The following is a 23,928-nucleotide window of genomic DNA, read 5'->3' on the forward strand; positions in this document are numbered from 1 at the left end:
GAGGCAGTATCGTATATAATTTACTGCTGCATAAGTTATATATATATGTTCTTGATGTATAGTTGCATAGCAATTGTTTCTTCTCCTAGAGCTTCAGCTAATATCATACCGAGAGGACTGGTATGAATCCTCAAATTCAAGTAGATATGACCGAAGGTCCTCAACGGATCCTCATGGATCCTAATTTGCTCAAAGCAGCAAGAACAGGGGATCAGAGTCTCTTAGAACAAGACCCAGGAGTTAGCATCCTCTATGGAATTACCCCAGGGGGCAACACGGCCCTCCATATCGCAGCTAGCCATGGACACTTGGAGTTGGCAAAGATGATCTGTGAGAGAAAAGGGTCCCTCCTGGTGGCTCGCAATGTGATGCTCGAGACGCCGCTGCACTGCGCTGCGAGGGCTGGGCATGACAAAATAGTCTCTTCAATCGTTTCTTTCAGTAGAAACAACGGAGTCGGAGTGGAGACGGTGCTGAGAGCAAGGAGTCGTGATGGGAGGACTGCACTGCATGAGGCAGCGCAAAATGGCCACGAACAAGTAGCAAAGGCGTTAATTTTAGCTGATCCTGGACTAGCGAATATGGTGGACGACGAAGGTATATCTCCGTCTTATTTGGCCGCCATGGCAGAGTCTATTCCTTTTCTCCGAATTCTACAATCACCACCATTCCCGATATCTTATGCCGGGCCAAATGGACAAACTGCTTTGCATGCTGCTGTCTTCCAACAAAATTTAGGTAATGGACATTTCATTTTTCAATTCAGGGGTCAAACTCAGCAGCATTAATTCCTTAATTATCTATGACATCATTTATGGCTTCACGTTTGCTGCTGTTTATATTGTAAACATGTGCATCGGTTATGTATAAATGGTCTGAGGATCCGAAAAATAAATAATCTGAATTGAATTTAAACTAATCTTATTTAAGCATCTGACATAAGATAAAAATATTCTGTTGATTAGGATTTTTTATTTTTAAAACAACTAAAATGCTCTTCTCTCCTTTCTTTCTCTCTTTCTCTCCTTCATCAGCTTGGGCTTCACCGACTTCACCGGCCTTGGACTTCACCCTCCCTATACTCAAGCCGGCGGCGGATTAGAAATTGGGACAAAACGCACTCTTTTATCCTCCAAAATGTATTGAATTCTCTAATTATCCTAAAAATCCCAAATGGGACCACAAAATTCAGATAAATGCCAACAGAAACAATAACCCAACGCATGAAATAATGAAAAGGCAGAGGAGGAGGAGGATGAGGAGGAGCAAGGAGGGTTCGGCCAAATATGGGGTTTCGATGACGCCATTGCTGGTTGTTACGAGGGATTAGAGTTCGACATCTGGACGGAGGCGGCAACAGCCGCCAACGAAGTGGTGGAGTTGGACGACGGGCTGTTCGATTACTCCGACATGGCCTGCAGGCCGTCCGATTTCGCTGATCTGGCGTGGATGTCGGAGACGCTGCCGACGTTGTGATGGAGAGGATGAGATTATGAGGAGGGAGGAGGGTTAGATGGGGATGATGAGGGAATGAGGATGGAGGAGGGAGCAGGGAGGAGAGAGGAGGGAGGAGAGTTGGGTTTAGGTCAGACCTTGACAGAAGGTTGGGTTGGATTAGGTTTAGTTGGTTAGATTTAGTTGGGTTATGTTTAGTTGGTTAGGTTTAGTTAGATTGGGTTGAGGTAGAATAAGTTAGGTAAGTATAAATTAGCTGAGTATATTTTTGTAATCTTCTTAGTATAATTAATTTAATCAAAATGTTTAATTAAATTTAACTAATAGATTTAATATTCGCATATATTCACTAAATTATATGGTTCGATTTATAAATAGTAAAAATATAGAGTGTAAACTATAATTTTGTATACTTGAAAGCTTAGAGGAAAAGGGAAGCTACTGTATAAAAAGAAAGGAGTAGTTATGAGAAGAGGTTGTATGCAGATCTTGACTAAGTAAAGAATTTATATTTGATGGTCTTCATTCTTTGACAGCATCTGGCTGTATGTAATTTATGTAAACTTTATCTACAGAGATCGCTGAAAAACTTCTGAAGTGGGAACCAATGCTTGCAAAGCATGCTGATATTTCAGGAAGCACTCCTCTACACTATGCAGCGTCAGCTGGAAATGGTAAAATGGTTAAGCTGCTATTAAAACATGACACTTCTCTGGCATACATCGCAGACTCAGGTGGCTTATTTCCTGTGCATGTTGCTGCTATCACGGGTGAAGTTAGTATAGTTGATGAACTCATCAAACACTGTCCTTATTCAGATGAGTTAGTTGATAACAAAGAAAGGAATTTGCTTCATACTGCTGTCGAACACAAAAACAAACCGATAGTCTGGTATGTCTGCAAAAGGCCAGAGCTTGTGAAATTGATGAATGGTAGGGACTATCAAGGGAATACACCTCTACATCTGGCAGTCAAAATTGGAGATCAAGGGATTGTTAGTCTATTGATGCAAAACAAGACAGTAAACTCAAGTATCATAAACAAGGAGGGCTTAACACCTTTAGACATTTCCGTAATCGGGACTGAAGATGGTCTCAACTATAAGCTGGTAAGCATTCTTATTATTCATTCCTTTCAATCTATAATTCATTGCCTAGAGATCACATGTAGAAACACACACATTGAAGTTGGGTGAAACATACTAGAAGTAGAGGTAGCAAAATTTGACACGATTTACTTTAGTCTAATTGGACTTAAGATTATAATCATGTCAACCTATTTAATATGATTATTAAACAAGACGTGTTCGTGTTTATTTAACCCTTTTATGACCCGACATGCCAATATATTTATGACATGATAATCTATTTATGATCCAACTGATTTATTTATAATACAAAAAAATCTTATTTATAATATGAAAATTTTGTTTATAACCCAAAAAAATATATTTATAATCCAAATATTTAGTTATAAATGGGATATTGTGATGGACACCGAATATTGAGTTAGGTTTGCTAATCATATAAGAAATTGCAAAGTCTGACATCATCTAATATTGAGTTAGGTGCCACTAAAATGTTGATTCTGTGACAGAAGATATGTATATGCGGAAGCAAAGTGATCTAAATCAACAATTACGAGATAGAGATCTCGTAATAATTAGAATTATTGTGCATTCTAAATTGGGTGAGGACAACGGAATCTATTCTCAAGCACCCACACAATAATCCAATATAATAGCAATGGATAAAAGCAATGCGAAATAGAGAAAATCACAAATATGATGTTGATGGTAGAGTAATAACAATCAAACAATCTAACCACGGATAATAACTTCTAGCGCAAGCAATCCACACAGATGAAAAAAATAAAGAGAGACAAAATTTACGTGGTTCAGCGATGTACCTATATTCATGAACGATGCAAAAGTTTCAATCCACTAATCCAAATACAAAGGGTTTTCACACTTCAATCTCCCTTAACTAGTTATATCTCTCAGGTTTTTTCTTTGCATAATGACCCTAAAATTCTAATTTATCTATTTATAGGGGTGACTTGATGGAGAATGCCTCGAAACATTAATCTGGAATGTAGAAAGGTGTTTAACGCCTACTGTGCAAATTTTTCTCAGGCCTAAGCATTCGAATGCCCTTAGAACTTGTTCGAACACCTACAGTGTGTAAAATTTTCTCGGGCCTAGGCATTTGAATGCTCTCAGAGCCTGTTTGAATGCCTGTAGTGTGCAAAATTTTGTTAGGCCTAGGCATTCAAATGCCACGGCACATGAAGCCCTAAATGATGATCTACAACAAAGCTGTTTGAACGAATCAAACCCCATTCGAATGGTCTTCTTGATTCTATCCCAACTTCAATAGGAATCGTCATAATGTCAAATTTCCTTAGCATTGCAAGTGTCGCGAGAACCTAATCTATTGTTTTCTTTTCCTTCAAGAATCCATCGAATTGGATTTGTTGGTGCTTGGCACAGACTGGAGCTCTCGCAAGTCCTCGTCGGGTGGATCACTTTCGACGCGACTACAAACAGACGGATTTAGATGAGGAAGCAAAGAAACATTTATACATCAACCGAAGCTCAGCTATTTCCTCAGTACTAATTGCTACTGTGACATTTGCTGCAGCTTTCACCTTGCCTGGGGGTTACAGAGCTGATGGCACACCAACTCTAGCAGGGAAATACACCTTCAAAGCGTTTATTATTGCAGACGCCTTAGCATTTATTTTCTCCATGTTATCCACATTTTGGATCACTTTTGGTGGGTCAGTTTTGGTGCAGCCTCGGCTACGCAGTTACTACGTCGTTTGTTCTAACACTTTGTTGGTGTTAGAAACTAGATGCATGATTGCAGCATTTGCACTAGGTTTATATCTAGTGCTGGCCCCGGTCAGTAATTCCATTGGCATTGTTGTTTGTGTGACCACTTCTGCCTCCATTTTGCTTGACACTCCTGATAAGATCCAGATATGTAGACTTGCAATCACAATTAAGAGCAGAGTAGGATGGATAGGATTGTTCAAATCCCGTTTGATTCCGCATGCCAGGAATTGGTTGAACTGGAAAGTAAATCTCAACATCGCAAGATTTATGTTGGAGAGGACACTACGTGATTCATCGATTTATATCTTCATCTTTCTGTTAGCAATACTTTAGATATTTTATGAAAGCTGTTTCTAATTAAATTACTTTTGGCTAGCCTCATATGATGCGACTCATATTTGGTTAGTAAATAATTTGTGTTCTAATTCTCTTCCGTGTCCTATAGTTTTTATTTTTCTCTTTGAGAAAACTTTTTAATATTCTAACTCTATTTGATGCATGATATTATTAATTACATTTCTTTTTTTAATTTGTATTACTACTACAAGCTATTATCTAGATGAGTTTTTTTAAATGTCTTATTGACCGTAACAATCCTGATTAAGTTTTTTAATGTTAAGGCAAAAGGGAAAAAAAGAGAAGATTAACTAACATATATATATTTTGAGACATTAAAAATAAAATATATAGAATAAATAATAAATATGATTATGATTACCTAAACCTAATGGAGTCGAATTCCGTATCGATTGCTTTCTCTATCCATCCATCCATCGTGTGCTCTCTTAATAATAATGCGGGGGCTTAATTATATCCATCCATCGTGAAGAGGAGACTGCATTACATCTGGCAGTCCAAAATGGCCATGATTGATTTGCTTACGAGTATTTAAATTATATTTTAATATCTTTCCACAGGGCATTTTTAGAGACTAAAGAAGATTTTTTAATTAGGAAAAGATTTTATATTTTAAATCACATATAAATATACTTTAGTAACATGTTAATCCATCAACTAAAAGCTTAGATTTTTAGAGAACAAAAAAGAATCATATTTTATACTTTGACCAAGACATTTACATTGTATTGTTAATCTTGTCCATTCGATATGAAAATCTTTACTTTAGAAAGTAAAAGAGAAAGTAGCCAGAAGGAATTCAAGAAAGGTTTCTTAATTGGGACCAAAGACGAGGAGGGAGGAGGGAGGAGGGAGAAGGAGATAGAAGGAGACGCATAGTACTTGGAGCATCGATTCGCGTGCTGCTTATAAGAGATGGAGCGGAGAAGTGCTCGTTCTAGGACGAACGAACGCCTGTCTTCTCGTACGTCCTGCATACTTCCCCATAATATATAATTATCATATATGGAAAGTCCTCAAACTCAAGCAGATCCAATCGGTCCTAACCGGATCCCCATGGATCCTGAGTTGCTCAAAGCAGCAACGACAGGGGATAAGAATCTCTTCAATAGGCTAGTTGGAGCTCCCGTAGCAACAAATGAAACAGTCATTGCAGTTCCTAACGACGATGCTCTCTCAGCACAAGACACAGGAGCCATCAGCCTCCTTGGAGTAACCATAGGGGGCAACACGGCCCTCCATATCGCAGCTACCAATGGACACTTGGAGCTTGCCTAATTGATCTGCGAGAAAAAAAGGTTCCTCCTGGTGGCTCGCAATGTGATACTCGAGACGCCGCTGCACTGTGCTGCAAGGGCTGGGCATGACAAAATAGTTTCCTTTATTGTCACTTCGTTCACTAGCGAGGGTGAGGACGACGAAGCCGGGTATAGGACGGCGATAAGAGCAAGGAATCGTCATGAGGAGACTGCGTTACATCTGGCAGTCCAAAATGTCCATATAGACATTGCAAAGGAGTTAATGACAGCTGATCCTGGACTGGCGAATATGGTGGACGAACAAGGTATATCTCCGCTTTACTTGGCCGTCATGGTAGGATCGGTTGCTCTTCTCCACGCCATACTTGGATCATCATCTTCTACAACACCAACAAATGTATCTTATGCCGGACCACATGGACAACTGCCATGCATGCAGTTGCCTTCCTTCAAAACTCAGGTAATCAACATTTCGTTTTTTTCTTTAAGTTAATTTGTATTTGACAGCCTATCTTTTACTTAGCCCAGCAACTAATTTTCTCTATATTTTATGGTAGATCTTCATTAATTCTCTGATAGCATATGTAAACTTAATCAACAGAAATCGCCCAAGAACTTCTGAGGCGGAACAAAATACTTGGAAAATGCGCTGATAATTCCGGAAGTACTCCTCTTCTCTATGCAGCGTCAGCTGGAAATGTTAAAATGGTTGCACTACTATTAAAACACGACATTTCTCAGGCGTACATCGCAGACTCATCTGGCTTATTTCCTGTGCATGTTGCTGCTATTAAGCCTATGTGGAGCGCAGTTGATGTTGTGGGTGTGTTCATCAACGAATGTCCTAATTTGGATGAGTTACTCGATGACAAAGGAAGAAATTTGCTCCATACTGCTGTTGAACACGAAAGGATAGCAATAGTCCAGTATGTGTGCAGAAGGTCAGAGCTTGTGAAATTGATGAATGGTAAGAATTATGAAGGGAATACACCTCTACACCTGGCAGTTTTAAAAAGAAATCAAGAGATCGTTAGACTACTGATCCGGAATAAGAGAGTGTGTTTAAATATCATGAACAAGAAATGACTAACACCTCTCGATCTTTCTGCAATTAAGAGTGAAACTGGTTTCGCGTATACTCTGGTAAGCCTCCAGTCATACTACTCATTTTATTCAATCTATAATAGCAACACAAGGTGAAAGATACTACAAGTAGCATTCATTATTTTTCGTTCCTAGGGTATACTGAAAATTTATACGAAATTGATCTTTGATCATTTACAATCAGCTGAATAGATAAACTCTAAAGGTACTGTCCGAGTTTAGCTTTCTTTGTGGAAATTAATCCAAATTGCTTCTTTAGTGCTTACTTTGTGTCATGGAGACAAAATTGCTATAACACAAACTAAATGGTTTGAATTAATTGGTGGGAGGAAGTATAGCGTTAAGGAATATTCATACAAAAATCCAAGTGTACGGAGGGAACAACAATTAACAGGAATGGAATAAAAGAATATTATTTCTGGTTCAAAAGGAAAAAAAATTGTAAAATTCCTCAACACCCTCTTTCGCTGTTGAGATGATTTAACAGTGTTATGCAATTGAATTTAACAGTGTTAAAATATAATATATAAAAATTATTATTCTCTAATAGCTTAAATTTTTAGAACAGTCAGTGAACTAACGAATAGTGCTAGATGACACACTCTTGGAAATAAATAAATGAAAATAATATAGCACATAAACTGTAAGAAATTGATGCATTATTAAATAAAATATCCTAAATTTTGTTATCCTTTTGAATAGCTTCTCTACTTCTTCTTTTTCTTAGAGCCCATTAAGGTGGATTCGTTGGTGCTTGGCACAGAACGGTGCTTTAGGAAGTCCACGTCGATTGGACCACTTTCTAATCAACTACATTGTCCCGGAGAATGATCCAGAGGAGGAATCAAAGAAACACGTAAATGCGACCCAGAGATTCGTTATCACTACAGTACTAATTGCTACCGTGACATTTGCCGCAGCTTTCACCTTGCCTGGGGTTACAGAAACGATGGAACACCAAATCTAGCAAGGAGATACGCCTTCAAGGCGTTCGTCGTTGCAGACACCTTAGCACTTTTCTTCTCCGTACTAGCCACATGTTGGATAACTTTTGGTGGGACACTTCTGATGCATCCTTCCATGCGCGTTAGCTATATTTTTCCCTCTTACATATTCGTGATATTGGCGACCAAATGCATGGTTGCAGCATTCGCGTTGGGTCTATATGTTGAATATTGATACAAAATTAGTTCGGATTAGATGTATTCCAGATCAGCAATTGACGTGATGTAATTGGGTTAGTTATTTACTTTAGATATAACTAGTAGTGGGTAGTTTCTCCTAAATTTAGTTAAGACATGGGTAGTGGGAAGTTATGTTATTTCAGCTTAAGTGGTTCTGTAATTAAAAAAAAATATTGTATCTTAGAGTCATTGTATTAAGAAGTTTTCGTTTCAGCAAAAACTCTGTGTTTTTGTCTATTTCCAGTAAAAATTCCAACATTTTTGGTATCAGAGCAGTAAGATACTTGGGGCGTTTTCAATGGCAGGAAACAACAGCATCATGATGAACGTGACGCAACCAGCAGTTCCGATCTTCAAAGGAGAGAATTATGAGTTTTGGAGCATCAAGATGTCAACCTTGTTCAAATCTCATGGTCTGTGGGACTTGGTTGACAAAGGAGTTCCCAATCCAGATCCCAATCCACAAGAAACCACGAAGAGAGATGCAAGAGCGCTGCTCTTCATCCAACAAGCAGTGCATGATACAATCTTCTCAAAAATTGCTGCAGCAACCAGTGCACAGGAGGCATGGACAACCCTGAAAACAGCATTTCAAGGAAGTTCACGAGTTATGACAATCAAATTGCAAGGCTTACGACGAGATTTCGAGACACTGCAAATGCAAACAGGAGAATCAGTGCAGATTTTTCTGTCTAGAGTAACAACCATTGTCAACCAAATTCGAACATTTGGAGACACCATGGTAGAGAAGACAGTTGTGATGAAAGTGTTGAGGAGCCTAACACCCAAGTTTGATCATGTCGTCGCAGCAATAGAAGAGTCTAAAGATCTAGATACCTACACCTTTGATGAACTCATGGGGTCACTACAGACTCATGAAGCAAGGCTGTCAAAGTCAGAAGATGAAGGCGATGAGAAGGCATTCTACACTCAGGGTGAGACATCAAGAGGCAGTGGCAGAGGTAGAAGAGGCAAAGGCAGAGGCAATTTCGGAAGAGGAAGAGGTAGAGGCAGAAGCAACACAACCGAAAACACCCCTACCTATGATGAATTCAAGAAGGACATTCAGTGCTACTACTGCAACAAATTTGGGCACTATCAGTACGAGTGTTACAAGAAGCAAAGAGATGAAACTCAGGCCTATTATGCAGAAGAGGAGGATGCACAACCAACACTCTTCATGGCTAGCAGTACAAGTGACAAAGTTGATGCAAGCAGTATTTGGTTCCTGGACAGTGGATGTTCAAATCACATGACAGGCTACAAACAGTTGTTCGAAGAACTAGATGAAACATACAAGTTGAAGGTCAGGCTTGGTGATGACAAGATGATTCAAGTTGAAGGGAAGGGCACAGTAGCAGTCCACACAAAAACTGGTATGAGATATTTGCACAACGTTTATTTTATCCCAGATTTGACACAAAATCTGTTGAGTATTGGGCAGTTAATGGATAGTGGTTATTCAATTGTGTTTGAAGGAAAATCTTGTGTAATGAAATCCAAAAATCAGGTCTTGGTAGAGGTGAACATGACAATCAATAAATTGTTTCCTTTGGAGGTTTCAAATATAAAGAAAAGAGCAATGACTGCAACCGTTTTAAATCAATCTGAGTTATGGCATCTTAGATATGGTCATTTAAATATCAATGGTCTGAAACTGTTGAATCAAAAAGAAATGGTGTATGGCTTACCCGAAATCAAGCAAGTAGGTGTTTGTGAAGGGTGTATACTGGGTAAACAAGCCAAGTTTTCATTTCCAAAAGGTCAAGCTATGAGAGCAACACAAGTGCTTGAGTTGGTTCATGCAGATTTGTGTGGTCCAATGCAAACCGAATCACTGGGAGGTAGCAAATATTTTCTCCTTTTCACAGATGATTATAGTAGAATGAGTTGGGTGTATTTCTTGCAAAGCAAAGGAGAAGCATTCAGTAATTTCAAAGTGTTTAAAAGTCTTGTAGAGAAGCAATCTGAAAAGAAGTTGAAGGTGTTAAGAACAGATCGAGGAGGTGAGTTTCTCTCAAAAGAATTTATTAATTTCTGTGAAATTGAAGGGATACATCATGAGTTAACCACTCCATATACACCCGAGCAAAACGGAGTTGCTGAAAGAAAGAATAGAACGGTGGTGGAGATGGGAAGAAGTATGTTAAAATGCAAGATGTTACCAAACAAATTCTGGGCTGAAGCAGTGGCAACTGCTGTGTATATTTTGAATATCTCACCCACAAAAGCTGTTATGAATAAAACCCCATTTGAGGCATGGTTTGAGAGGAAACCTGCAGTAAGTCATTTAAGGGTATTTGGGAGTATAGCCTATGCACTAATCAATCCACAAAAGAGAACGAAGCTTGATAACAAATCTGAAAAATTCCTTTTCATCGGGTATTGTACACAATCCAAAGGGTATCGGCTATACAATCCAGGAAATGGTAAAATTGTTGTGAGTAGAAATGTATTATTCGATGAAGAAGCAAGTTGGCAGTGGGAGAGTGTTGTACAACAAATTCAAGTTGAAGAAACAGTAGAAGAAAATGAAGAGACAGTGGCACAAGATCAAACACACAACCAACATATCAGCAACAGCTCTAGTTGTACGACTGATGATGCAATGCCCGAAATGCGACCAAGGAAGTTTAAAACAGTTCAAGAATTGTATGAAACCACTCAAGTACTCCTTGTTGCAGATCCCACAACGTATGAAGAAGCATCAGAAAAGCAAGAGTGGTGCAATGCAATGCAAGAAGAAATACAATCGATTGAGAAAAACAGAACTTGGCATTTGGTGAAGCTTCCTGAAGGTAAAAATGTTATTGGTTTAAAATGGGTTTTCAAAACTAAATTTGGTGCAGATGGAAGTGTTCAAAAGTTCAAAGCCAGGCTTGTGGCAAAGGGTTATGCACAGAATATGGCATAGATTATGAAGAAACTTTTTCTCCTGTGGCCCGATTTGAGACAGTGAGGTTGTTGTTGGCACTTTCAGCTCAATTGAAGAAACCAGTCTACCAATTTGATGTAAAATCAGCCTTTCTCAATGGAGAACTATTAGAAGAAGTGTATGTCGAGCAGCCTAAAGGATTTGAAATCAAGGGTAAAGAAGATTGGGTGTACAAACTAGCAAAGGCGTTGTATGGATTAAAACAGGCACCACGAGCGTGGTACAACAAAATTGATTCTTATTTTATAAATTCTGGGTTTGAAAGAAGTAAAAGTGAGCCTAATCTATATATTAAGAAGAAAGGAAAAGATGGTCTATTGATTGTATGTTTGTATGTTGATGATATGATTTATATGGGCACTAATGAGGAACTGGTGGAACAATTCAAAAGCAGCATGAAGCAGCAGTTTGAAATGTTAGATTTGGGTTTGTTACATTATTTCCTTGGTTTAGAAGTAGAGCAAGAGAAAGGTAGCATCTTTGTATCACAAAGGAAGTATGCATGTGATTTGTTAAAGAAGTTTGGGGTTACAGAAGATAAAATAGCATCAACACCTATGAATGTGAATGAAAAGTTAGAAAAGGATGATGGCTCAGGTTTAGCTAATGCAACTAGATACAGAAGCCTAATTGGAGGATTGATGTATTTGACTCACACAAGACCCGATATTTCCTATGCAGTTGGAGTGGTCTCAAGGCACATGCAAAACCCTACAAAGCATCACTTTGGCACAGCCAAAAGAATTTTGAATTATATTGCAGGTACAACAGACTATGGTGTATGGTATGGAAGCTCGAAAAATTTCAATCTGATTGGCTACAGTGACAGTGATTGGGCAGGATGTGCAGAGGATCGAAAGAGCACTTCAGGACACTTGTTTACTCTCGGCACAAGTGCAGTTTCATGGAGTTCAAAGAAGCAAGCAACAGTGGCATTGTCAACCTCTGAGGCAGAATATTCAGCAGTCAGTTCAGCAGCAACCCAAGCAGTTTGGTTGAGACGCATACTTGCTAGTTTTGAGCAAGAACAAAGAAAGAGCCTACGGTGATATTTTGTGACAACCAATCAGCAATAGCAATGACGGAGAATCCAGCATTTCATGGAAGAACCAAGCATATCGACATCCGTGTGCATTTCATTCGTGACCTTGTGGCGAATGGTGATGTTGAGATAAGATACATCAATACAGACAAGCAGGCAGCGGACATACTTACAAAGGCATTAGCACGAGGCAAATTTGAACTATTTAGATCGGCACTTGGAGTTAGGAATTTTGCATCAAGGGGGAGTGTTGAATATTGATACAAAATTAGTTCGGATTAGATGTATTCCAGATCAGCAATTGACGTGATGTAATTGGGTTAGTTATTTACTTTAGATATAACTAGTAGTGGGTAGTTTCTCCTAAATTTAGTTAAGACATGGGTAGTGGGAAGTTATGTTATTTCAGCTTAAGTGGTTCTGTAATTAAAAAAAAATATTGTATCTTAGAGTCATTGTATTAAGAAGTTTTCGTTTCAGCAAAAACTCTGTGTTTTTGTCTATTTCCAGTAAAAATTCCAACACTATATCTCGTGCTAGCTCCAGTTAGCAACTCCATAGGCATTGTTGTCTGTGTGACCATAGTCAAAAGTAGAAGAGGATGTATAGGATTGTTCAAATCTGGTGTGCTTCCGCAAGCCACGAGTAGGACGGCTCATCGTGAAATAACTATCCTCGCACTTGTTATCTTTTCTCACATACTATCTGATGTGTTTGTTTATATCCTCATCTTTCTATTAGCGTTAGTTAAGTAGAAAATAATTTTTATGGAACTATACATAGCTATTTCAGAAACATGCAGGGGAACTCTTGAAATAGTTTGTAATATAACTTTATTTTTATTCTACTTCTTAATTTGCATGTACTTGTGATACTACTTTCAATTGAAATCTAAAAGCTTGTTTATAACACGAAAATTTTATTTAGAACTTAAATATTGAGTTATAAATGAGTTATTGTGATGAACACCTATAATATATTGTGTTAAGTATATGCTAATCATGTACTGCATGCTTAACAAATTGCCATGTCTTGGCATCTAATGTTGTTTTGTGACGTGTTGGAAGTGGATATTATTTTTGCCATGGAAATGATTCCCATTTGGTAACGAGATAATTGTTAACTAATTCAAGGATGAACTTGATCAATATGAGTAAGTTATAATTTTTCTAATCCAGCTAGAATATTTCCTACATATTCATGATAAAGATAAAGAGTTATGATGATAAAGTAATCTGTCCCCTCCCTCACTTATATATAGAGAGAGCTCATATCTATCAATGGCCACATAAGTGAGAGGCAGACTTGATCAAACGGCCCAGGCCGCCCGTGCCCGGCCCGACCCACGGCCCAGCCCGAACTACCCATGGGGGCATGAGCTACCCCTTTGCTCGCCTGACCCGGTCGAGAAGCCCGCCCGTTTGGCCCGCAACTAGGCCCGCCCATTCTGCTACAGTATTTACTCGTCGTTATGCTAAGTATTTACCTATTCTGCTATAGTAAAAACTAACTAAAATTTTAGTACTAAACCGTTTTACATTTTTTTAAGCACACATTTAAATTTTTTTAAATTTATTATTATTTTTTAAATGGAGGAACATAAATAGTTTTTTTAAAAATAAGCTAATAGTAAAAAAATTCTAAAAATAGCTAAAATGTGGGTTAGGCCGAATGATTGGTGGGTCGGGCCGGCGGGCGGTAACAGACTACACTATTCTAGCCCGGCCATAATCCAGCCCGGCCTGAGTGATTGGTGGGTTGGGCCGTGAACAAATACTTAAGCCCGGTTGGCCCGAAAAGCCAGGCCTGAACCCGGCCCGGCCCGCCCGATGATCATGTCTAGTGAGAGGGAGGAAGCTAAGTAATTCTTAGTGCAAAGAGATTCAAGACATACAGATGATCCTTTCTATCTAAAGAATTAGTGTGGATCGGCATCTTATCTGCTATATCTGCTATGTCATGTAAATCTCTAATCCTAATAAAAATTTAAATTAACATGACGAGCACTACATATGTGTGGAAGTTGAGCAATCTAAATCAACAATTATGAAATAGAGATCTCAACAAGAATAACTTAAACTGCAACCAAATCACACACAAGCAATCCTAAACCTTGAATAATTTACGTGGTTCTGCTTATATAGTTGACATGCACAGACGGAGATGACGAAAGGATCCACTAATAATATAACAGAATATAGGTAGAGATAATCACTCAAAATTAATCACAAATCAACTATAATCTCACTCTAAAACAAAATATAACATCGGGTTCGCCTGAATCATTTGAACGAAGGCGAAAGACAAATTGCAATGTCCTGTTGTAGATCATACCACACACAGACCAAAGAATAAAATAAATAAATTAGAGGCACCGAGATTTAATATGATTCGATAATATGCCTACGTCCACGGGCAATGATCACTAGCCAATTTCTTTTCTAATCAATCATACTAAGAGTTTGCATTGTTTAAATAGAGATAAACCCAAGCCACGTCCACACCGGGTGGTTGTTATAACTACCCAAGTAAATATAGGAGATAGACTTCAAAACCATGTAACAAACTCCCACTTGAAGACTAGTCTCTTCAATCCATGCAAAGAACACATGTTGATCATCTGCCCTATAGATTACCATTATCAAGTAACCACAAGCCCGAGAGAAATTTTGCACGAAACAAATTTCTCCCTTGTAATAGGCTTAGTCATCACATCTGCAATATTATTGTTGGTACGGATCTTCTGCACTGAAATCTTTTCTTATTCCACAACATCACGTCGTACAAAGTGGTATTGGACATCAATATGTTTCGTACAAGCATGGTATACATGATTCCTTATCAAACATAAGGCACTATGACTATCACAATATATGACGGCTTTCTTCTGATAGACACCAAAGTCTTCAAGCAACCTCTTTAGCCAAATAACCTCTTTAGCTGCATGTGTGGCCGCCATGTACTCAGCTTCGGTAGTTGACAATGCTACTACAAATTGCAACCTTGACATCCAACATACTGCAGCTCCAGCTAAAGTAAATATATAACATGTGGTCGACCTCCTTCTATCTAGATCTTCTGCAAAGTCTGCATATCTTTGCTACCATTACATAGAGCAACATCAGAAGTACCCTTCAAATATCGAAGGATCCACTTCACAGCAGTCCAATGTTCTCTTCCCGGGATCGCCATGTACTTACTTACTGCTCCCATTGCTTGTGCAATGTTTGGTCTGGTGCACACCATGGCAAACATAAGACTTCCTACTGCTGACGAGTAAGGCACTTGAGATGTATCTTCCTTTTTCGCTTCAGAGCTAGGACACTGTCTAGAGGATAATTTATATCCAATAGAAAAATGAGTACTAACTGGTTTAGAATTCTACATATTGAAGCAATAGAGAATTCTGTCAACATAACTCTTTTGAGTCACTCAGAATTTTTTTGTTATTTCTGTCTCTAAGCACTGTCATTCTAAGTATCTAATTCACTGGCCCCAAGTCTTTCATAGCAAATTCCCTAGCCAACTGAGCTTTCAATGTTGCAATGTCTTCTTTGTACCTGCAACTAACATATCATCGACATATAATAGCAAGATTATAAAGCCACCATTAACAAAACTATGAAAATATGCACAATAATCTGCCTCACATCTCATAAATCCCAAGCTCAATATGAAAGAGTCAAACCGCTTATACCAACACATTATCACCTGTTTCAACTCATATAGCGATTTGGTCAGCCTGCAAACTTCTTATTTTCTTCAATAAATCCTTCGGGTTGAGACATATAAATTTCTTCATTTAACTTTCCATGCAAAACTGCTGTCTTAACATCTAGTTGCTCTAACTCTAAGTCAAGCACTGCTGCAATACTTAAAACAACACAAATAGTACTTAAACGAACAACAAGAGAGAATATTTTATTAAAGTCAACACCCGACTGCTGAGCATACCCTTTGGCCACTAGTTTGGCCCTATACCTCTCGATATTGCCAGTAGCATTTTTCTTTAATTTGTAGACCCACCTGTAACCAATGGCATTGAGCCCTTCTAGTAATTTAACTAGTTCCTATATCTTATTCATATGCAAAGCTTCCATTTCTTCTTCCATGGAGATCTGCCAATTTGCTGCACTTGTAGATTCACATGCTTTTTTATAAGAAGTAGGTTCATGCTCTTCTGAGATGCATGCATAAGCTGTCTCATAGTCCTGGAGACATGTGGGAGGTCATCGAATTCTGGCTACTCGGCTTTGACCTTCTTGAGCCTCAAACTCAACATTATGCTCATCATCAGTTATTTCTTCATTATCCACCTCAACATCTAGAATGTTAGGTAGATTCAGTAGATTCTCTAAAGATTCTACTTCAATAATTTATGCTCTTTCCAAGTTAGATTGTACCATTTATTTTTGCATCAAGTTCTCATTAAAAGCATCTCAACTAATTACAATCTTGTGGGCACTAGGATCCCACAACCTGTACCCCTTTGTACCATCTACATAGCTAAGAAAAACACATCTTTTGGACCTTGGGTCCAATTTAGTTATTTGCTCATTAGGAACCCAAACATAAGCATCACAACCAAAAATATGCAGAAATGAATAATTCACTGGTTTACCAGTCCATACCTCATGTGGGATCTTGTATTCACAAGCAGTAGTAGGAGAGCGATTCACCAAATAACATAATGTTTAGACTGCTTCTGCCCAAAATTCTTGCCCAAGTTCAGCTCCACTCAACATACTTCTAGCCCATTCCATGAGAGTGCGATTCATGCGCTCGGCTACCCCATTTTGTTGTGGAGTGCCAGGAACAATATATTGTCTATTTATGTCATGCTCACTACAAAAATTCCTAAACTCGTTTGAGGTAAATTCACCTCTATTATCAACACTTAATCCTCTTTCCAGTCTTATTTTCAACTAAAACTTTAAATTTCTTCAAACATGAAAAAGTATCATATTTCCTTTTCAGCATATACACCCACACTTTTCTGAAAATATCATCAATTAAAGATAGAAAATAGCATGCACCACCCATAGATATGACAGCCTCATATAGTGTTCTAGTTCTCTTCGATGTCTCACAGTTTTTTTTTCTCTTTGAGAAAACTTTTTAATGTAATTTGTTATTCGAACTCTATTTGATGCATGGTATTATTAATTACATTTCTTTTTTAATTTGTATTACTACTACAAGCTATTATATAGATGAGTTTTTTAAATACCGAACTTTTTAATGTCTTATTGACCGTAACAATCCTCATTAAGTTTTTTAATGTTAAAGCAAAAGGGAAAAAAAAAGGAGAAGATTTACCTAAACCTGATGGAGTTGAATTCCGTGTCGATTGCTTTCTCTATCCATCCATCCATCATCTGCTCACTTAATAATAACGTGGGGGCTTAATCAATAAAATAATAAAAAGAGCATATTTTATTTATAACATAATCAAAATATATAAGGTGCTACTTATAATATATTCTCTCTAAAACGTGCTGATATATTCGGGATCCTTTAATTCAACGTAGACGATCTTAGACTATCATATATTTCTCTACTGTGTGTGTCATGTTATTTCTCTCCTTATTATCTACCAACTAATTGGTTTTACAGAATCTCATGCTCTTATGATTGATTTGCTTACGAGTATTTAAATTATATTTTAATATCTTTCCACAGGGCATTTTTAGAGACTAAAGAAGATTTTTTAATTAGGAAAAGATCTATATTTTAAATAACATATAAATCTACTTTAGTACCATGTTAATCCATCAACTAAAAGCTTAGATTTTTAGGGAACAAAAAAGAATTGTATTTTATACTTTGACCAAGACACTTACATTATAGTGTTAATCTTGTCCATTCGATGTGAAATTCTTTACTTTGGAAAGTAAGAGAGAAAGTAGCCAGAAGAAGGATTTCAAGAAAGGTTTCTTAATTGGGACCAAAGACGAGGAGGGAGGAGGGAGAAGGAGATCGAAGGAAACGCATAGTACTTGGAGAATCAATAATATCCCAGTGCGAAGCTAAGTGGATGGTGGCGGCTGAGGAGCATCGATTCGCGTGCTTCTTATAAGAGATGGAGCGGAGAAGTGCTCGTTCTAGGACGAACGAACGCCTGTCTTCTCGTACGTCCTGCATACTTTCCCCATAATATATAATTATCATATATGGAAAATCCTCAAACTCAAGCAGATCCAATCGGTCCTAACCGGATCCCCATGGATCCTGAGTTGTTCATAGCAGCAACGACAGGGGATAAGAATCTCTTCAATAGGCTAGTTGGAGCTCCCGTAGCAACAAATGAAACAGTCATTGCAGTTCCTAACTACGATCCTCTCTCAGCACAAGACACAAGAGCCATCAGCCTCCTTGGAGTAACCATAGGGGGCAACACGGCCCTCCATATCGCCGCTACCCATGGACACTTGGAGCTTGCTCAATTGATCTGCGAGAAAGAAATGTCCCTCCTGGTGGCTCGCAATGTGATGCTCGAGACGCCGTTGCACTGCGCTGTAAGGGCTGGGCATGACAAAATAGTTTCCTTTTTTGTCACTTCTTTCACTAGCGAGGGTAAGGATGCCGGAGTCGGAAATAGGACGGCGATAAGAGCAAGGAATCGTCATGAGGAGACTGCGTTACATCTGGCAGTCCAAAATGGCCATGTAGACATTGCCAAGGAGTTAATGTCATCTGATCCCGAACTGGCGAGTATGGTAGACGAACAAGGTATATCTCCGCTCTATTTGGCCGCCAATGCAGGTTCTCTTGCTGTTCTCCGCGCCATACTTGGATCATCATCTTCTACAACACCAACGACCGTATCTTATGCCGGACCAGATGGACAAACTGCCATGCATGCAGCTGTCTTCCTCAAAAAATCAGGTGTTATTAATTAATTTGCATTTAGCACCCTATCTTACTTTTCCAGTAGCTAATTTTCTCTATATTTAAAGGTGTTATTAATTTCAAAATTTTATTTAAATTTAAAATTAGTAATTAAAAAAATTTAAACAAAAACCTTAAAGTTTGGTAACAGTTATTTTAAAATAATTAATCGGCTGAATTGTCTCAAACACTTATAAATACATTTTTATCTATAAAATATATTAAAAAGTTTTAAATCAAATATAAAAGCTTGGGCTATTTTTTTCTCAATTTTTCTCTTATATATTATTTTTTTTTATTGAATCGGAGGAGCAAAGAATGTTATTCTCTCAAAGAAACATTGAAAATTTGTGCGATTCAAATAAAATTTTGAATTGTACTTTAGAGGAAAGATAAGTGGGTTACCGTGTAGAGAGGGCGCCACTTTTCTTTAGGATAGCAACACTTCGGTGTGTCTCACAGGTTAGAGTTATTTAATATTTTATTATTATTTATATTAAATTATATTTAGTTTTATTCTTTTAAACAAAAATTTGGATTTAATTTGCGCATAAATATTATTATTTTAGTTTTTAGAAAATTAAAATTAATAATCTAAAGAAAAATGATATTCAAGTTTTTATGTTTAATATGACTCTCGTAGCAGTTCTCACTTCTTAAATGCTTATTATTTTGTTAGAAATTCTTGAATGTATTTTAAGAGAATGTATTTTAAGAACATTCAATATGTTCATTCTTAAATATGAGAATTAAGATTTCATGTTGGATATGTCTTATATCAGAATAAATATTATTTTTATATATTAACTAGAATGTGGGGGTGTTAAATATTAAATATTATTTTGCTATGTGATAGTAAAATATTGAGCATGTTTATGCAAAATATTATGTGCTATTCATTTGATTACTATTAATGGTAATTATATATTTCAATATATGTGAAAAGATTATGTATATGAGATGAATAATGTGTATATTATAGAGCATAATTTACATATTGTAGCATGTAAATACTTTTCTTCTATAGTTAATAATAAAATTATTGATATGATATAAAATTTAAATGTAATTATTTCAATCACTATTACATATGCATACTTGATAATTATCATCACGTAATACATGAAATTATTTTTAATAAATGTGGGGTTGTGAACTCTAAATTAAAATTTTAAATTTCGTAGAACTTTTGTAATTGACATGTCATATATAAGTTTATTACTTGTAAAGAAAAGTAGCCTAAAAGGATGAGGTTCTAAGACTAGCATTGTTGCTATATTTTCATTGGGATGGGTCTAAAACCCACATAATAACTCTGGGACTTAAGCAAATCCATAATAACTCTCATAATAATCAAAGCAAGCACATGAATATAAATAGCGCTACCTCGTATGAGAAGAAAGTACTCCTCTTATTATGTCCATGGTTATAGAAGATTGATACATAAGACTTGGTTCAAGTATAGTCGTCCATCATTGATTCTTATTCTGATACAATTATTGCAAGGCGCAAATTCAAATTAAAAAGTACTTAGCATTGATACATAATATTAAAAAATTTGATATGATAATAATATATATATATATATAATAATTTTTAAATGTTTGTAATTTTAAATTCCTTAATTCATAATTTTATTTAAATTTAAAATTAGTAATTAAAGGAATTTAAAACTCAAACATTACAAGAACTTTAAAAGTTCTATGACGATCATAACGATCATTTTAAAATGATTAATGGGCTAAATTCATTTAGGAGTTATAAGTTTTGGAGAAATATTAAAAGTCTCAAACACCTATAAATACCTTTTATGTCTATGAAAAATTTATTAAAAAATTTTAATTCAAATACAAAAGTTTTGGATATTTTTCTCAATTTTTCTCTTATATATTATTTTTTGATCGAACTAGAAGAGTGTTGTTCTTAAAGAGAAGCGTCAAAGGTCTATGCTATCTGCAAGAATAAGATTTTGGGTTCTTTATAGGAAAAATAGGTGGGTAATCCTGTACAGAGGGTGTCACTTTTTTTAGGCAACTACGCTTTGGAATGCCTCATAGGGCAAAGTTCCTTAACTTTTTATTATTACTTATATTAAATAATATTTAGTTTTATTTTTTGAACACAAATCTAAATTTACTATGTGCATAAATATTGTTATTTTAATTCTTAGAAAATAAAAACTAGCAAGAGGTAGATCTTCATTAATTCTCTAACTGGCTATGTAAATTTAATTTGCAGGAATCGTCATTGAACTTCTGAAGTGGAACCAAATACCTGCAAAAATTGCTGACAAATCAGGGAGCACTCCTCTTCACTATGCATCGTTTATTGGAGATGCTGAAGTGGTTAAACTACTATTAAGACACGACACTCGTCCGGCATATATCTCAGACTTAGATGGCTTATTTCCTGTGCATGTTGCTGCTAGATGTGGCGCAGTTGCTGTTATCGGCGTGTTCCTCGAAAAGTGTCTTGATTTGGATGAGTTACTGAATAACGAAGGAAGAAATTTGCTTCACATTGCTGTCGAACACGAAAAGATAGAGTTGGTCAAGTATGTGTGCAGAAAGCCAGAGCTTGTGAAGTTGATGAATGGTGAGGATTATGAATGGAATACACCTCTGCATCTAGCAGTAAGGAAAGGAGATCAAAAGACCGTTAGTCTACTGGTCGGAAACAAAAGAGTGTGTTTAAATATCATGAACAAGGACGGCCTAACACCTCTAGCTCTTTCTGCAACGAATATTGAAACTAGTTTCACGTATTGGGTGAGGATTATGAACGGAATACACCTCTGCATCTAGCAGTAAGGAAAGGAGATCAAAAGACCGTTAGTCTACTGGTCGGAAACAAAAGAGTGTATTTAAATATCATGAACAAGGACGGCCTAACACCTCTAGCTCTTTCTGCAACGAATATTGAAACTAGTTTCACGTATTGGCAGGTAAGCCTCCAACACTTTGAGAAATAAATAAATGAAAATAATATAGCACATAAACTGTAACAAATTTATAATGCATGATTAAATATCATATCCTAATTTTTGCTATCCTTAAAATAGCTTCCTTTCTCTCTTTTTTATTTTCAAGGCCCCATGTGGCTGGATTTTTACGTGCTTGTTAATGTGCACTGCTACTCCAAATCTTCGTCACATGCAACTCATCCAAAACAAGATCGAGAAGGACAAGTCAAAGGAGGAGTCAGATAAACACGTAAACATGACCCAGAGCGTAGCTATCACCGCCATACTTATTGCTACTGTAACATTTGCTGCAGCTTTCACCTTGCCTTACAGAGACGATGGAACACCAACTCTAGCAAGGAGATACGCCTTCAGGGTGTTTGTTATCGCAGACACCTTAGCATTTATTTTGTCCATAATAGCCACATGCTGGATCACTTTTGGTGGGACACTTGCGCGTTAACTACATTACTTCCTCTAGCAGGTTGGTGACATTAGCGGCCAGATGCATGGTTGCAGCGTTCGCACTGGGTCTATATCTGATGTTGGCTCCCGTTAGCAACTCCATTGGCATTGTTGTCTGTGTGGCCGCGCCTACTTATTTTTTGTTCGACAATCCTACGAAGTGGCACGCATATAGACTTGTGATGACAATCAAGAACAGAAGAGGATGGACAGGACTGTGCAAATCCTTTGTGACGTCGCGCTTACTTGTACTTTCTATCTCTGTGGTTGTACTATTTGAAGTGTTTGTTTTAATCCTCATCTTTCTTTTAGCATTAGTTAAGTAGAAGATAATTTTTATGGAACTATATATAATTTGTTTCAGAAACATACAGGGGAACTCTTGAAATGGCTTGTAATATAACTTTATTTCTATTCTACTTCTTAATTTGCATGTACTTGTGATACTACTTTCAATTGTAATATAAAAATTCGTTCAAAACACGAAAAATTTATTTATAACTTAAATGTTGAATTATAATTGGGTTATTGTGATGAACACCTATAATATATTGAGTTAAGTATATGCTAATCATGTACTGCTTAACAAATTGCCATGTCTGACACCTAACGTTGGTTTTGTGACGTGTTGGAATTGGATATAATTTTCGCCATGGGAATGATTCTCATTTAGTATATGAGATAATTGTTAACTAATTCAGTGATGAACTTGATCAATCTGAGTTAATTATAATTTTTCTAATCTATTGAGAATATATCCTACATATAAAAATATAGAGTTGTAGTGATAAAGTGATCTGTCCGCTCCCTCACTCACTCATATCTAAAGAGAGCTCATAATTCATCAATGGCCAGATTGTTGAGAGGGAGGAAGCTTAGCAATTCTTAGCGCATAGAAATTCAAGACATAGAGACGATCCTTTCTATCTAAAGAGTTAGCATGGATCAATATCTCATATACTATGTCAATACATAAGTCTCTGATCTTAATAAAGTATTTAAATTAATATGACGAGCACTACAAATATGTGGAAGTTGAGCAATTTAAATCGACAATTATGAGAGAATAACCTAACTGGAACCAAATCAAACACAAACAACCCTAAAACTTGAACAATTTACGTGGTTCTGCTTATATAGCTGATATGCACAGGCGAAGATGACGAAAGGATCCACTAATAATATAACATAATATAGATAGAGATAATCACTCAAAATCAATCCCAAATCAACTATAAATCTCACATTAAAATAAAATATAGCATCGGATTCGTCTGAATCATTTGAACAAAGGCGAAAGACAAATTGCAATGTCCTTCCGTGGCCATTCGAACAACACGGTCAATAGTGCAGATCTACACTCACAATTGGAATCATCTTAACGTCAAATTGCTTTAGCATTGCAAGTGTCAAGGGAACCTAATCTATTGTTTCT

General features: G+C 36.9%; 3 protein-coding genes and 1 pseudogene across 3 annotated transcripts in view; all 4 read left to right on the forward strand.

The window, feature by feature from the left end:
- The window catches only part of LOC140796788 (cysteine-rich receptor-like protein kinase 10), a 47,887-nt gene extending 39,327 nt beyond the window's left edge, over positions 1–8,560 (forward strand). The window contains exon 7 of the mRNA XM_073149904.1: positions 8,504–8,560. Coding sequence (XP_073006005.1) covers positions 8,504–8,521 — 18 coding nt within the window. The 3' untranslated portion in view covers positions 8,522–8,560. The remainder of the gene's footprint in view (positions 1–8,503) is intronic.
- On the forward strand, positions 147–4,627 carry LOC140796414 (protein ACCELERATED CELL DEATH 6-like). Its single transcript, XM_073149453.1, has 3 exons — positions 147–738; positions 2,031–2,563; positions 3,947–4,627. Exons 1-3 carry the CDS (start codon positions 147–149, stop codon positions 4,625–4,627), a joined length of 1,806 nt encoding a protein of 601 aa, XP_073005554.1.
- Positions 5,657–7,981, forward strand: LOC140796415 (protein ACCELERATED CELL DEATH 6-like; annotated as a pseudogene).
- Positions 8,561–18,348: 9,788 nt separating the features above from the next.
- On the forward strand, positions 18,349–22,587 carry LOC140796013 (protein ACCELERATED CELL DEATH 6-like). The gene is made up of 4 exons (XM_073148851.1): positions 18,349–19,063; positions 21,305–21,834; positions 22,156–22,404; positions 22,513–22,587. Exons 1-4 carry the CDS (start codon positions 18,349–18,351, stop codon positions 22,585–22,587), a joined length of 1,569 nt encoding a protein of 522 aa, XP_073004952.1.
- The last annotated feature ends 1,341 nt before the right edge of the window (positions 22,588–23,928 follow it).

The sequence above is a fragment of the Typha latifolia genome, chromosome 10 (genome assembly GCF_019914945.1).
Source record: "Typha latifolia isolate L0001 chromosome 10, TyphaL0001v2, whole genome shotgun sequence".
NCBI classification, from domain to species: domain Eukaryota; kingdom Viridiplantae; phylum Streptophyta; class Magnoliopsida; order Poales; family Typhaceae; genus Typha; species Typha latifolia.